This window comes from Nannobrachium achirus (assembly GCF_963921795.1).
Source record: "Nannobrachium achirus genome assembly, chromosome: 1".
NCBI lineage: Eukaryota > Metazoa > Chordata > Actinopteri > Myctophiformes > Myctophidae > Nannobrachium > Nannobrachium achirus.
The window spans coordinates 32,046,329-32,063,197 of record NC_137810.1 but is presented as its reverse complement, the minus strand read 5'-3'; the positions used below and the strand labels follow the sequence as shown (position 1 = coordinate 32,063,197).

At 42.3% G+C, this 16,869-nt stretch overlaps 1 protein-coding gene across 1 annotated transcript; it reads right to left on the bottom strand.

Moving 5' to 3' along the window:
- Positions 1-5,407: 5,407 nt before the first annotated feature.
- On the bottom strand, positions 5,408-15,359 carry mylk4b (myosin light chain kinase family, member 4b; the record flags this gene model as incomplete). Its single annotated transcript, XM_080728243.1, has 12 exons — positions 5,408-5,452; positions 5,606-5,837; positions 6,199-6,327; positions 6,454-6,524; positions 6,996-7,137; positions 7,436-7,545; positions 8,381-8,474; positions 9,280-9,385; positions 9,696-9,910; positions 10,312-10,735; positions 11,179-11,260; positions 14,835-15,359. 12 exons carry the CDS (start codon positions 15,357-15,359, stop codon positions 5,408-5,410), a joined length of 2,175 nt encoding a protein of 724 aa, XP_080584369.1.
- Between the last annotated feature and the right edge of the window lie 1,510 nt (positions 15,360-16,869).

The window sequence follows — 16,869 nt, the reverse complement described above, 5'->3', positions numbered from 1 at the left end:
ACACTCCACTCAGAAGCTCCCAGGACAGTAACAAACACACATCACGTACATTTCATTAAGATCAATTAGTGACGGTTTCTTAGATAAGGCTATAGGTTTACTCTTACCAGTCTCATATAGCCTCTCACTTGCTGCTGACAGGTTTGGACAAGGCAATCTCTTTGTGAGAATGAATTGACATTGGGATAGCTGTGACAAATGCAGCATTAAAGAAATTAATTAATGCACTAATTTAAGACAGATTTTCTGCTAGATAGAAAATCCTCTGTAATATAACTCCACATTTCAATCATCTCAGAGTTAAAGTAACATGAAAAAGGGTCAAATGGGTGAAGTCTTATCTTTGCATTACAGTAAACCCAACTGTCCCAGAGTTAACAAGAAAAAAGGTCTATTACTGTATGTCAATAGTTTTTTCATGAATTACTGTTATTGTGTAGCCTGCTGTAGTTCTCTGGAAGGGGGCCTCAGCCTCCCACATCCAAAGGGAATCACAAGGCTCCTCCTTGTGACAGAATGCTCTGATGCTAAAACAAGAGCTCACAAAAGAGAGCGTTTTCATTTCTCTCTCCAAAAACCTTTGACCCAACACACCAGTTCAAGTTTACTTCCCCCTCCCCCTCAGAAAGCACAATCCTCCTGGCCATGACCACCATTGGGTTTTCTATTTTCATAGGTGAGAAGAACTGACTGGAATACGCTGAGTTCTCAATTGGCAAATGATGCTTGGAACCTGCTGTCTTCCTCTGAATGGTGATGCTAATATGCTCACCATTCAGAGGAAGACAGCAGGTTCCAAGCGTCATTTGCCATTTGAGAACGCAGCGTATTCCAGTATTAGTATTCCATGTAATATTAACTGGAAAATATCATGGAGGGAAAGAGTTCATAAGGGCACAACATGACTCAGATCTGGAATGGTTGAGTTGTCTTTCTTTTTGAGTCACGACATTTAACAATAGAGTTAAAACAGGACAGGCAACATACAGTACAAGTCAGATTGACAGGTAGAGCTTTTCAAGGTGAGGGACACTCGGGGGCCGAAAATACATGAATTCAAGAACATCTCTGCGTGTGTCAGACACTATGGATGAGAATAGCCGAGTGGGAAGTTGGTTAGATCAGCGTATACTCAAAACCTAATAGATACATGCACAAATCCCCAAATATGGAATACTCTGACGTCATCAATTTGACTTGTACTGACATCATAGACTGCATGCCTGAACCGGACCCATATTTGGGCATGCCTCACTCAGAAGTTCACATAAAGGCATACTGTAAAAATCACACCCACCCAGTGTGAAGTGAGCAGTGCTATTTATGAGTTCATTTCATTATAGGCGTCCCGCGATGCTTGGCCAATGTGGGATGGGGTGGGGAGTTGGGACATACGTACAAACAGGAAAAGCCAGATGAAGGAGCGGTTAGCACTGCTTAAAAATGACACAGACAGACGGTTACAATGCTCTGACAATGGATACGCCTGGTTTGCATAAAAGGGTAGGGCATGCATTCACAACTTGCATCCTTCCTGAGTAGGCTGGTACCTGGTCTAGTAATACTAAAACTAATAATAATACTAGTAGTAAGACGCCTCAGGGCGACATGCCTGCGGTCGCAATAACAATTTTAAGTAATAAGATTGTTGTGCCAGTTTAATCCATTTCAACCTAACATCCCTAATTTGGGAATTATTGTAAAAAGTCTTCTTAAATGTTCCAAAAAGAGCTTGTAGATTGGCTATTTCTCTTTTTGTATATCAGCTATTTCAGCAATTTCAGTTCTATAACAAATCTGACTATAGGGGTCCTGCTGGGGTTACTGAAACACTTTGGGTTTTGTGTATAGTTTATTGTTACTGGTTATGATTGTTTGCTGTTGCCATTTGCTATATTAGGGCAGGGGTCTTCAACAGGGAATACTGCAGGGGGTCCCCTTTTTTAATTTTAATATATATATATATATATATATATATATATATATAAAATATATATAAAATATGTATATATAAAAAACATGATTCTGTCTCTTTTGAATAGATAATATACAACATGATTATTGTGCAATTGACAGATTGTTAGTGATAGTATTGACATTGGTTCTCAGCGAATAAGGTATGTTTATAAATGGCAGAGGCCGGGGCGTAACAATGGTTACAAAACAACAACTGAACTGTCATAATCTCTGCCTGTCCTTTACTGTAGGCCTACATCTGTACTGTACGTCTCAGCATTCTGTACATTATGTGACAGAATCTTTGTTGTCGTTGTCTAACTGGTTATTCTGGTTCATGTACAGCTCCCAGTTCCCTTGGACTATAGGTGTAAAAGTTACTCAAGTACAGTACTTAAGTACAGTAGTTGGTACGTAGATTTTGAGCTACGTTTTACTTTACTGGAGAATTTTCCAATGTTCAATACTTTTACTTCTACTCCACTACATCTCGGATCCAAATATTGTATTTTTATTTTAGCAAATGGCAGTGGTACGGTCACATGCATGTTTAAAATAAAAGCATGAATATATTATTAATCTATAATTTTAATAGCGTAGTATTCAATGCACAATAACATTGTATGTTTATTTCACATGAAACACAATTGTATACATAAATATACAATGTTGTAGCCCCACCCCCACCCAATACGAGGTATAGGGGGTCCCTGCTCCATCTTCCCATCAGTTTGGGGGTCCCTGGCCTGAAAACGTTGAAGACCCCTGCATTAGGTGGATAGATTAAAGTTTTATATTGCTTTATAAATGTAATTTATGTCATGTTAACCATGACTGACATGGACTGCTACTGTGTCTATATGAACACACCCTATCCTATTTCATATTTCATTTTCTGTGGAAGTTACGAATAAAAGAGAAATGGACATGACTAGGCCTTCTCCATTTGATCAGCAAACTACCAGTCAACAGGGGTGTCGCACCAACTTCTGGGCCCTGGGTACACTGTGGGGCCCCTGTGCTTTAACTATTGAAAAATAGCAGATATACAAGCTCGCGCTGCGAGCTTGTAGATCTGCTATTTTTGAAAAATCATGAAAATCTTTGAATATTAAGATTTATTAAGATTTTAATATATAAGTTTTTTTTTTTGAAAAACCTATGTTTCGATGTCAGTGGAGCTCAAACCTTTTCAGGTGCAGGACCCCCAAAATGGTATGTATTTGGCCACGGACCCCCATCTCAAAATATTTAGTTCCAGGGACCCCCCAGAAGCAAAATTTGAGTTACAAATGTTCGCTTAAAAAATACATATATTCAAAGATTTGCACACATTTTCACGACTTTTCAAAAATAGCAGATCTACAAGCTCGCAGCGCGGCACTCGGTGCCGCGCTGTGAGCTTGTATATCTGCTATTTTTCAATAGCTAAAGTATAAAATAATTAAGGCCCCTCCAACACCTTGGGCCCTAGTAACTCAGTCCCACTTTCCTACCCCTTGTGACACCCCTGCCAGTCAATCATTAAAATGCTATTATCTTTTTAGTTGTGAGAGGAAGTCTGTTGAACATTGAACTGAGACAGAGAACAAAAAGCACTTTCCCCCCAGAGTGGATATAAGGATGGAATTTCTATTCATTGATGACCATCAGTTTTTGCCATCACCATGCATGCAGCTCAGACGCCCTCTAGTGGACATCTGATTAATGCTATGTATGGGTTTCTATGTTGTTAGGCATCTACGCGCTTTGAAAAGCTTTGCAACAGACATTGAAAACAAAGCATTTGCGTGCTCAATTAGATTTTATTCTCTGGTGTTCCACAATATTTGTTTCATCATTACACAAATTGCAAACATGAAAAAAAAAAAAAGATACTACACAAATTAAAATAAACAGATATCCCAAATCACAAAGCTTTTCAGTGTAACAAGCAACAAGTTACTGGACATTCTGCTGTTTGGGACTGGTGTGGGTATTATTGCACAGATGACTCTTCTAAGCTCTGATTGTTTGCTCACAAATAAAACTGTACATTTACACATGATACCCAATGTATGTGCAAAAAAACGTGAGATGTTGAAAAAATAAAATAAAGCTTTGCGCTTCAAGTACAATCTGGCGTTAAACCAGTAAAATATTAACATAAGAACATTCAATCGCACAGTAGGTAGTGTTTTGTTGCCTTCATGGAAGGTGAGAGAGCTACTCCAAACTGCCCAAGCATGTGCACACTGAAGGCAATGTAGAAATTAATAAAATACACCTGCAGTTTGAGTTGAATTCAGCAATAGGCAAGAAGCAGGGAGTGTGTGTGTTTTGAAAAATGTACTCTTTCCAGAGGGGGTGGGGATATGTATTACATACATTTGTTTTTAAATAATGCCAAATAATCAACATTAATTAATCAATAACTAACTTAGAGCTCCCCCTGATGAAAACCAAGTTCAAAATGTATTTTAACCTTAGACCAGAAACAAAGAATTATATATTTATAAGACTTAGCATTCAATCCATTTGTAGCAGTTTATTTTTATTTATTTTTTTGTCATAAAGTGCAAGGCATGCAAAAGAAATATATATTTACAAAAAAAAAAAGGATTGTGTGAAACTTCACAGCAAAATCCTCAGTGTTAATCTAATAACATAACTAAAGGCCCAAATGGACATGTACCGAGTGTGTACATTTTAGAGGGACTTAAACAATGTATACCAAAATAATATTTATTGTTATCCTTGTTTTACTGCAGCTACAGTAAACATAACTGACATAATCCCTTGTTTTTCACCATTACAGTTGAATCTATGCCATGGCTATATTAAGGGTTGATAACTGGAAGAGTGACACAAATATTGGGTATATTGTATGGCTGTGCTGTGATACAACATACCTGGTTACTTTTTTTTGCCATGGCAGATACAATTACATGGCTAATTACATTCTACAATCATAAGATTAGTATCCATTTAGCATGAAATACTTTAATTAATTACAAGACAAGAAATTATGCAGTTATCATACATTCCCCTCTAAATATTACAAATTACAGTAAGGCTTACTCTGTGACGAAAAGGCTTATACTAAGTTGTACAATGGTGTTGCCGAAAATAGCCGATCCCCAGCGCACAATGAAGTATAAATAAGGCTTAACTACAGTAGCAGATAGTCCGGGCCTTGGAGGGAGCGATGCGTCACTCCAGTGGACAGACAGACAGCTTCACTCTATTCCATATCCTGTCAGAACTAGTGATAAGCAGAATTGGTCCAGTATTGGGCACAAAGGCCGTGTATTGTCAAAAGGCACGCAAAAGGCCTCACAGTCATTCTGAGAAGGAGAGGGACAATAAGCAGAATTAGGCATGAACACTATAGGCTAAATGCAACCTTAGATTGCTGTTTAGATCTATAAATCTATTCTATATAATCTATGAATCGGCTGTTCTTACCTGTCTAGCTCTCCGGAGTAAGCACATGTGTGGATTGGCACTTTTTTCTCTGGAAGAAGATTACATCCGGTATAATGATTAAGTTGGACATTATGTACGGCATGCATCTACTATTTGAAGATGCAAAAGAAAATACCCTTTTTTCAGGCTTTGAATGACAGATGCAAGAAGATACCAGTGGAGTCCTGGATCTTTGCTGTACCTTCTGGTGTAGCCTGTAGTGCAGGCTGGCGTCAGACAGCCAGGGGTGCCTGAGGCACTCTGCGGCGCTCAGCCTCCAGCACTTGCTCTTCACCAGGAGACGCGTGATGAAGTCCTTGGCCTGGTCCGAGACGTCTGAGAACTCCTCCACCTCGAAGTTCCACTGGCACTCCAGAATGTTGTTCAGGGTTTCATTGTCGTCGTCCCCCAGGAAAGGAGACAAACCACTCAGCCTGAGCAGAGAGAAACAGAGGCTGTTATTGGGATGTTATTGGCTGTGCACGCCAATCAAGGTGGTTCAAGCAATTTTATTGTCACTTGCAGGCTTAGATTTCCATGCCTCTGCTTTTGATATATTTGATATAATATATAAATATATTATTTCTAAGTAGTTTGTGGCATTTGTAAGCCTTTAATTGACAGAAACATTGGAGAGAGAAACAGGAAATGTGGAGAGAATGGGGGAATGACACTCAGCAAATGGTCTGGCCAGCAAGGAATCGAAACAGGGACTCACTGGTCAGGGCATTGCGACCATGTGGTATCAGGTCACTCTAGGTAGTGTGTTGGAAACGTTAAGAATCCTGGACTTACAGCATGTATGCGATGACGCCCAGACTCCACATGTCCGTGGGGAACGAAACAAATTCGTAGTTGATCACCTCAGGAGCCAGGAATTCAGGTGTTCCGAAGTTAACCCTTAGCTTCTCCCTCGGTTTATATCTATCACAGCAAGAAGAGAAGGAAAACAACCACAGGAAACATACTGTAAGGATAGGCAACAAGATGTTATACTGTAGAATATGGGGATACGTACATAGAGAAAGCTGTATTCATTCTTGATCTTACCTTCTGGCCAGGCCAAAATCTATGATTTTGATCTTGTACGTCGTTCGGCTAATGCAGAGAATGTTCTCTGGCTGAAAGAGGACACCGACAAAGAGAAACATTATCACCAGAGCTATACTGTAGCTCTGTCTATAACTATAGGAACAACTGACCATAACTACTGTCAGCAAGGTTTTATTTGCTGGGAGGGATAGGGGGGGTCTACAGTATGTCTCTGCTCTGGTCATACATTTTTATGGCCAGTTGGGATATGTTTTGTCCCCGCTTCTGGTCAGATTGAATTAATCCATGCATTTCCTTTGGTAAATGTAGACTGACATGTGTAGACCCGGGTTGTCTGCTGGCCCGCTGGCCGGTCCTCCCATTAGTCAATTTTAATATAGGATTTATTTTTCAAACTTGCAACCTTTTCAAATTCAAAAATATCAAAATAACTGAAACATCTACAAGCTTAAAAAAAAGGAATAACACAAAAATGTCCCAACCTCTATTTTCTTGTAACAAATAAAAACCAGTGAAAGACTGGGTTGTACTGTGTTTACCTTGAGGTCGAGGTGCAGAATGTACATCTTGTGCATGTAGTGCAGCCCGTCGCAGATCTGGCGGATGAAGAGCACGGTGTCCAACTCTGACAGGTTGTAGTTCTCATCAATGATGCGGTCAAACAGCTCTCCTCCGTCCACACTGTGGTGCACAGAGCACAACCATACTGTCAAGTAGCTTCAAACACACACACACACACGTACACACATGATATACAAACACACAAGTGCAGGTGCACACACACGCACAAACGCACACACGCGCAAACGCACACGCAAACGCGCACAGGCTCGCGCACACACACACACACACACACAAGCGCGCACGCACGCACGCACGCACGCACGCACGCACGCACGCACGCACGCACGCACGCACGCACGCACGCACACACACACGCACGCACACACACACACACACACACACACAGCACACTTACTATTCCATGACTAGGATTATGTCAGTGCGGGACTCAAAGGCAGCGTAGAGCTGAATGAGGTTGGCATGGTCCAGCTGGTTCATCACTTGGATCTCGTTCTTCACCACTTCCTGGAGGACAGAGAAGCACACACACACACGCACACGCACACACGCACGCACGCACGCACGCACGCACGCACGCACGCACACACACACACACACACACACACACACACACACAGATCAGAGAGACAGTTCACTTAACCACATGAGCCCTAGCTGCCGTGAACATTCAGCAAAAAATGCACGATCTTTAGATTGGCTATTTTTGCTGACAGAATTTGTTGTCGGGGGAAAAGAGGAGCAGACCAAGGATAGAGGCCTATACATACAAGACAAGTGTGTATAGGGTTTAAGTAGTTAACCTGCAGACTGACAGACAGACATATACAGAAGGTACTAGGTAGGTAAATATGAAAAAAATGTTGACAAAATAAAAATGTACAATTTGTTTTGCAGACATACACCACATACTGATACACTGGCGGACAGGTAGCAAGTGTCAACGATTTCAGTCGTGCCACAGCTGATTAGTGAGAGCAACATGAGCCATCGCTGAGGCTTTGATTGGTTACGACCCTGTGAATGTCTGAGATGATTTGTGTGACCACAGCGGTACGCCGGGAAAACCGGATCTCTATTGAAGCACACGTCACTATCATGTTGACCAATAGGGAGATGGATGAGGACATGAAGAGGCTGACAAGTTGGTTAGTATGTCTATTTTTTATAATGGTTTCTTGTTCTTGTATTCATGCTATTAAGCAATTTAAAACAATGGTGTAAATGACAAAACAGTATTACAGAACATACAAACAGCCTGGGTTGGATTTTTAGGGGGTTGAGGGAATCTATGCCTTTGCTTTTGATATCCCTCCCTTGATTATTAAAGTCAGATCAATACCTTCTCTTTCTGGCTCCTGGCTTTGATGATCTTGGCGGCCAACGTCAGTCCAGACGAGTTCTCCACGCACTTATGGACTTGTCCAAAGCGTCCCCTATTAGCACCATATCAAACACATGAACAGGGCAGCAATGGGTTAGGCCCAATTTAGACTTTGTCGAATGACGGCGTAAAGAATTAGCATTGCACACAATGAGTATAGAGGGCCATATATAAACCATTATCTCATGTCACACAATGGACTTTGGGGGATGTCAAGGGCCTCTCAGGCAAGTACACGATGTATCCCAACACGCACGCACGCACGCACGCACACACACATGCACGCACACGCACATACAGTTCAGACACACACACAAACCTCAATAAGCTCCCTCAGTAATATAATAATGGGGGTTTTGTACTATGTCATTATGTTGGATATTTGAGCAATGTGCTTGCGTGCTGAAGAGTAATCTTCTGTTTGAGGGTCTGGATTTAGCACTGGCTTGTTGCATCAGAGGGGCCGCTATTACATAAATGCCCCCTGAGACTCCTAATCATCTGCCCTTGAGGGGGGCAACGTAGCCCCTTCACAGGGTGTGACATTTCCACTTATTTCACAAGATGGGATTGATAGTTTTGTGTTTATCCCGTGTGTCTGACTGTGTATATTTGTACTGTACTGTACTGTACTGTACTGTACTGTACTGTACTGTACTGTATGTGTATGTCTCAGTGACTGCGGGAGGCTTTCGCAGAGTCCAGCACAAAAATAAATGGCATGACTTCTGTGTTATGAGAGCCATGCGTTCAGACATTCAGTGGACATCCAGTATGAGGTTGTGGAGTGGTGCACCAAGGGAAAAGACCCTGGCTTTCTAATTGGCATGCTGCCTGTCAGCTCTCTGTTGACTCACCCTCCCAGGATCTCCTCTCTGTTGATGCTGTAGTACGTGGCTATCTGGTGGGGTTTGGGAGTCACAATGCGATGGTCAAAGGGGGCCGAAGGAGGCGGGCCTGTGTCTGAAGAAAAATGAGAAATAAATGTTAAATAGATGTTTTTTTCATTAGCAATGCCTCAGAATATTGTGTCTGGCTGGCGTTTTCAAACAGAAAGTCTAATGGCAATGGTGTAAAGATGCAAAGCTGCATTTCTTCAGAAATGAATTGTGGTATCCCTTGAGCATGCAACCATTAGTCATTTCTTGTTGTCTGGCGTGCCATGTTGCCCACCACAACATGTTGATCTACAGTCTCACAACACATTGCATTGCATGATTGTATGAATCAGGCTTTACTAATTGATATTACATTTATGAACGTAACGGCTTACCAATAAAGTATTCTTGCAACGTAGACTCGTCCACCTCTTCTGTCTTCACTTCATTTGATTGGAGAGCCTGAGTCTCTGCCTCCTCCACCACAGGAACTTGGACGTCCTCCTCTTTCTCTCCGTCCACGCGACTTTTCTTGTGGTCATCCTTCACCACGTCTTCCTCTGTGACGCGGCGCTTGCTCGAAGTGGCCATCTCACCAGCTTCCTCAGAACTGTCATTTTATGCAGCACAAAATCCCATTGTTGTCACCATTACACACACACACAATAATAAATAAATTAAAGATTGTCCCAAACCACCTGAAACATACAATATGTATTTTGTGTTTTAGTTATTTTGTTTTTGAAAGCTTGAATGTTTTGACTTGTTGTTGTTCAGCATTTTGTCTGATTTTTATTGAATTCCTTCATTCCTTCAAGGAAAGGACGGATAAGCCTATTGGCTTCCTTTTCTTGCACTGTAACAAATGCTTGTTATTTTTAATTAATATACTTCAGCCTATGTGCTGTAAACATTTTTATATTGTGTTAATAAACTAAAATAAACTATTACTATGAGCCACATGTCAGGAACCATTTAAGACTACTTACTTATTATTAAACAATTACGTACCTTTCCTGCGGTAGGTGGCTGGTCTCACAGATCTGACTGGGAATGTCTGGGATAGTGCCGAGGACCTGTTGTGGTTTAGACTGCTCTTCATCTGGTCCTGTGGTTCTCCTCTCCTCCTCCTCTCCCTTGGCCTCCTCTTCTTTGGGCCCACGTTCCGCGCCCACCTCTTTTGTCAGGATGCCATCCTGGCTTTCGTCCCCTCTCACCGTGGCCGCCTCCTTCCTCTTCTCTGCCTCCTCCCCCGCTGCTTCCTCTTCCTCTGGTGTGGCGATGGCCGCTGCATCCAGGATCAACTCCACCAGATCCCCTCTACCTTCTCCCCCACCCTCCTCTGCCTCCGCACCGCCCTGGGAACGCTCAGCATTCTGCCTGTTGAGCTTCTCCACCTGGTCCTGCAGTGCTGGCTCCGTCAGGGGTAATGCATCTGTTGGGTGGGACGAAACAGAGAGGACCACACAGCAAACTTTGTTACCAAGCTGCATTTCATTGTTCTTACAATTACATGGACATCATGTTAAATCATGTTATCTTCAGCATTATTGCAAGCCATACTTTGTATTGGTTTAATCATAATGCAATCAATGTAATGTATCCACTGAATCACTTTAACCACATGAACCCTATTCTGGGCCGAACATTCAATGAAAATAGCAGATCTACAAGCTCAAAATGATGTGAGCTTGTAGATTGGCTTTTTTTGTTGTTGAGATATTTGGTGTAGACTGAGGGAAACAAGGGGCAGACCTAGTATAGAATGCTGGGTGACCTCAACTAAGTAATATAGGCTATAGGGTGTAAGTGGTTGAAAGGTGCATCCTTGATTTGTACACAGTGAAAGTGAAAAGGGAAATTGAAACCATAGTGTACCTGCTGCATCTGAGGCCTTCTTCTTCTTCTGAGTCTTCAGGCCTTTCAGGCTTACCTTGGCTTTATCCTTCCCATCCTTTCCCTTGTTGTCTTTCTGCTAGGGTTTTGGAAAACAAAAAGTGAAAAGGGACATAAATTAATTAGATTAACAGAGGGCATGATACACTACTAAACTTCACAAAACGCAATCGGTATCATATACTAATAATAGATATCTACTTCATCCCGAGGGGGAAATTAGTATTTACAGCACAACCCAGCTGATTCGCTGCCCACAAGGAGCGTGGTCCCCCAGGCGGGCTCCCTAACCATTCAGCTACAGTCAACATCCTAGGGCTTGGCTGACTAAAGGCCTGAGTTATACTTAGTTGCGCTGGGGTCACAATGCCTCAAAAATAGCCACTGAGATGGACTGTGTGAGCTTGAAGATCTGTTATATTCGGTACGTGACACCGCCATGCAACTAAGTATAAAAACTCAGGCATAAAAGTGTAACATACATTTGTCTTGAGGCCTCACATTCCTCTCAGGGCTCACTCACAGTTTAGTTCACATATCACGAAAGCATTATATGCTGTGGCTGTTTATGGAGTCCTATTTCCAGTGGAAAAAGTACGGTCAAATAGACAAGTCAGTCCAAGGTGTTTGTTGCAGTTGCTGCAGTTGCCACCGCAGCTCAAAGTGAGGGTTTCATGTTATGTTGGACAGATTCTGTCTTCAGTAGAAAGATCGGAGAGCTCTCGTATCATCTCTCCCGCGGCTAGGCCGCATACATTACGGTATCAAACAAACACACTCAGTGGCCTTGTGGTTAGAGTGTCCGCCCTGAGACTGGGAGGTTGGAGGTTCAATTCCCCGGCCGGGTCATACCAAAGACTATAAAAATGGGACCCGATGCCTCCCTGCTTGGCACTCAGCATCAAGGGTTGGATTGGGGGGGTTGATCACCACCAATGGGGGTCCAGGGACTACAGATGAAAATTAGCCCACGGCAGGCTAACTCTGGCTCATTTACATTGAAGTGAAAACTGACATGTCCATTAATGAGCACGGTCCCTGTCAAATAAACAGATCTTAACTCTTAACTTGTGGAGCCATTCTGAATAAACACAAAATGGAATGAACCAATTTTTTATGAATGCCTGTGTTTAGAGACTATTATAAAACAAATCACCAACACTGAAGTAATAAACAACAAGACCTTATGGATGTTTACATAGCTATGTCCCTACGCACACACATTAAGAGATGCTGAGTCAGAGGAAAAATAACTGTACGTGTGTGCTAAGGCACATAGGCATGCACACTCACACATGGACGTGCATGCACAGACACAGAAGCATGTACTCACACACGCTCAGTATATTTTCTATGTTAGTTGAGGTATGCATTGAGGTACTGACTATGATTGCTGCCATGCATAGTATGACAGGAAGTTCTCCAGCCCACGTAATCAATCACTCTAGCAATGTCACCAATGTCACCATTATTGGGCAAGTTACTCAGGAAGTGTCTCTTCATTACTCCTTTATAAAAGAATACTATTATGTTATTACTTGGTATCAAAAGTTGTGTTACTCATTACATTACTACATATACAGTACATTACTTTTATCTGGATACATTTATATAAAAATGTATATATTAGTTACTGCCCAACATTGCCTATCGCACGCACGCACGCACGCACGCACGCACGCACGCACGCACGCACGCACACACACACACACACACACACACACACACACACACACACAAACATACAATTGGATTGTGGTAAAGTCATAGCCCTCAGTACATTTTCTATAGTAGTTGAGGTATGCATTGCTGCCATGCAAAGTGTGGCAGGAATTTACTGACAAGTACTGCAGCCCACGTAATCAATCACTGCATGTCACCTATCCAGGCAAGGCCACTGCAACCGACAGCACAGATAGCCTATGCTCTCTGATCTGAGCCCTTTGACCTTCTGATCCCTCTACATTCAACCCGCTACTGAAAACAGAGGTGCATACACATCATCTGTCTGTGGATGAACAATGTTAAGAGACAAAGAACCTTATACGGAACGATTTAACCCTATTAAACCATACAAAGGACAATTAAAACAGTTTAGAACCCAATGCCCCATTATTATCTATTTATATAATTATTCATTCATCAGCATCCTACTTATATTTCAACAGGCCGATAATAGACACAGAATATATTCGCACAGGTGCCTGGTAGCTCAACCAGTTAATGGACTAACCACATAATCCTTAGAATCCCATGCCCAGAGTCATGGCTTGCATGTTTCCCCGTTCTCTCTGTCCTCCATTTCCTGTCTCTATATACTCTCCTATCCAAAGAAAGAATAAAATGGCAAAACATAATCTTAACCACATGAACCCCAGGGTACCTATTCTGGGGGTGAACATTCAGCGAAAATAACTGAATACAACTAAGATTACAATGCCATACATTGCAACAAGTTGTGAGCTTGTAGATCTGCTATTTTTGGCGAAGAGGGAAAAAAGGGAGGGGGACTGGTATATGTGGTGACTCCCTGGGTGACTCCGGTTAAGTATATCAGATTAAGTGAAGTGGTTTAAAAAAGCATATCTTCACATGGAAGCATTAAAGGAGTAGTTCACCCACAAAATGACTTATATTTTCTATTGATAACTTTTTGTATTTGTCGCATTCCTAAGACAAAAGAAATATTACGGTCAATAAACCCCCATTGATTCCGGATGGGAATCAAAGGGGGTAATCCTTTTGTAATAACATTATTGTCTTGGGAATGCGACAAAAAACTGAAAATATTATTGAACTAAAGACTCCATGGCGTCAGTAATCAATAGAATAAAACCAGTAAAGTTTCTATATGGAGCCTTTACAACCTCGCATAAACATTTAATGATGCGCCACTTAAGCACCATTTTATGTCCTGAGAATAACCATCCTTTTAGCATCATTTGTCACTTGTCAGTGACACTGACAGGTTTATTTCCACGGAGTTCATGCTATGTCAATCTGACAAGGACAATGCTGTAGGTCAGAGGCTGTATCCAGTCCAGTTGGAATGTAATTAGCAACTTTTTGGATAGCATTACAATACAGAGGACACAGCTCAACTAGATCCCACACTATCCAGGATTTAGGACACAGCTGTTGGATGTTGTATATTGTATCTCTTCATAAGAGTGACCAATTTTTAAATAAAAGTTAGTAAATTGAACCAGAAAGGGGATAAGCCCCATTATTCCAAAACCCCAATAGTCCAAATAGTTTTAGTTTAGTTAGGCTTAGGTATTGTATAATGTGTGGCATCTGAATATCATTGGATATTTCAAAATAAAGATGCTCAGACTAATGCCATGGCACCAACATAAAGTAGTGAGCAATAATCCACTCTGTGTTGAGGTATTTCTTTGCACTGTACAGTCCCTTTGAAATGTAACCCATCTGAGGTTTTATGTTTAAAGGATTAGTTCACTATAAGTTTACTATAATCAATTTTTTGTCTTAGGAATGTGACAAAAAACAAAAGATATTATTGAACTCAAGTCTCCATGACATGAGTAATCAATAGAAAAAAAAGTCATTTTGGGGGTGGCCAAGACCATTCAACTTTCTCTCCTTTTGCCTACATCATTTCCATTCCAACTCACCTTCCTACTGGTTCTGCCGGCTTTGCTGCCGGGCTCTTTGAACAGCAGCTCCACCAGCCGGGAGCTTTTCACCACCTCCCCGATGAAGCTGATCACCTGCTGCATGCCCTCCACCAGCCTCTCCACCCCGTCCAACCTGTGACCCTGTCGCTCCATCTTCTCGCTGGTCTCCTGAACCGCCCCCTGCAGCTCCCTGCATGCCATCTTCACCTCTGAGCCCTGGCCACCCTGGACCTCCGCCCGCATGGAGGCCAGGTCGCGGCCGACCCCGCTCACGTCCTGGGACAGCCCGTCCAGCCGGCTCAGAACGGTCTGCTGCATGCTGAGCAGCTGCTCCATCTGACAGCTCAGGGTGTCTATGTGGCTCTCCGGGCCGTGCGGGGTGGCGTCGCTGGCCATGCTCGCAGAGGATGTGTGAGGCTTTTCAAGTGCAGTGGCCGATGGCTTCTTCCCCCCGACTTTCTGACCGTGCAGGGGGTTGGGGTCGTAGACTTTGGCCAAAGAGTTGACCAAGCTGGAACTCATGACTGCTTTGGCAACGCAGGGGGCTGCGATGGGTGAACGTCCGCCCGGAGCCCGAAGTCTATTTCCTCTCTCTCACAAGCCGTATGCAACACAACTCACTCTTGCTTCCTTCTCACCTCAGCACAAGGAATTCCTTCCGCCGTTCTCCCTCTTCCCAGCAGGATACCTTAATGACTAACTCTTCTCATCTGATTCCATTCAGTTCCATCCAGTCTCGCAAAGGAATGACGATGAACAACACGTTCCACAAAGCTACAATAAGACTGGGAATCTGCTATACCAGGAGAGGTGCCGACTGCAGAGAGGACATGCTATAGTCTATCTGGCAGGCAGACCTTCTCATTTGACTAGCACCACAGAGGAAAGCAGAGTGCTTAAGAATAGCTAGTGGGTGTCCTCCAAATAATAGTGCAGCCCCCCACCAGTCCCCCATGGACGTCACAGTAAGTAAGTGGCCAGTGATAAGGGCTGATGGCTCGGATGTGTGGTGGGGGATTGTCGGGGGCTGGGGCGTTATATGTGTGTGTGTGTGTGTGTGTGTGTGTGTGGGGAGGTGGGGGGTTTAGGGGATTGCTATGTGACATCTGAGACACTTGAAAAGCTTTTCAGCCAGGTGTCAGAATCTTGACTATTTGCTATTGAAATATGATCCAGTAAAATTTGTAAAGTAAAATAGAACAAGCTGTTACCATGGATGGATACTAAAATGATTTGATAGTTAACTGCATTTTAACTGTAGGTTTATCCCTGTAAAGGTCTTGTACAGTATTGTTTCAACCAATCTTCTAATTTACTTATCAGTGTTTATGGCCTGAACACAGTGGCACGGATGACAGGTGCAAGGCCTGTAAAACTTTATTAACCCCCCACTTAAAGACATTAGGCATTGTGGGTATTTCTGAACCTCCTCAAATGCCAAACAGTTCTCATAACTGACTTGTTTTTGCCCAGCAGAAGTAATGGCAGAATATTGCACAATTACTCCTCTAATGACCAGGTCAAAGCCCTTGTCCCCAAAACAAGTTCTGCACTTGACGTCGACGGCAAATCCATTTCACAATACTTTTAGAAAGTCCTGAGATGACGGCTATAATCGCCATGCCAACACTTTGGACGCGATGATAATCAGAATCTGTAGTAGCATGGATGTGATCGTCACTTGTACTTTCTGCTCAAACCTTAATGTTCTGGTTACCTCTTAATCAGTATCAGTTAAGGTTGTTTACGTGTTAAGTAATGTAGAGAATCTAGGATTCAGAATGAAAGAATCATAGACTTTATTTGTCAAATGTTTATGTGTAGTGAAACGTTGGTGTGGCAGACTCTGCCAGACTGCATACAAGTCCAACTAAAAATATAATACAAGTAGGGAATAAAAGATGAACATTTTAAGTAAGGTAGTTACATAAGTAATACAGCATAGTAATAGTGTAGATAGATAGATACCTTTATTATCCCAAGGGGGAAATTCAGTAAAGTAAAGTAGTGTGCAAAAACAGCATCATTATAC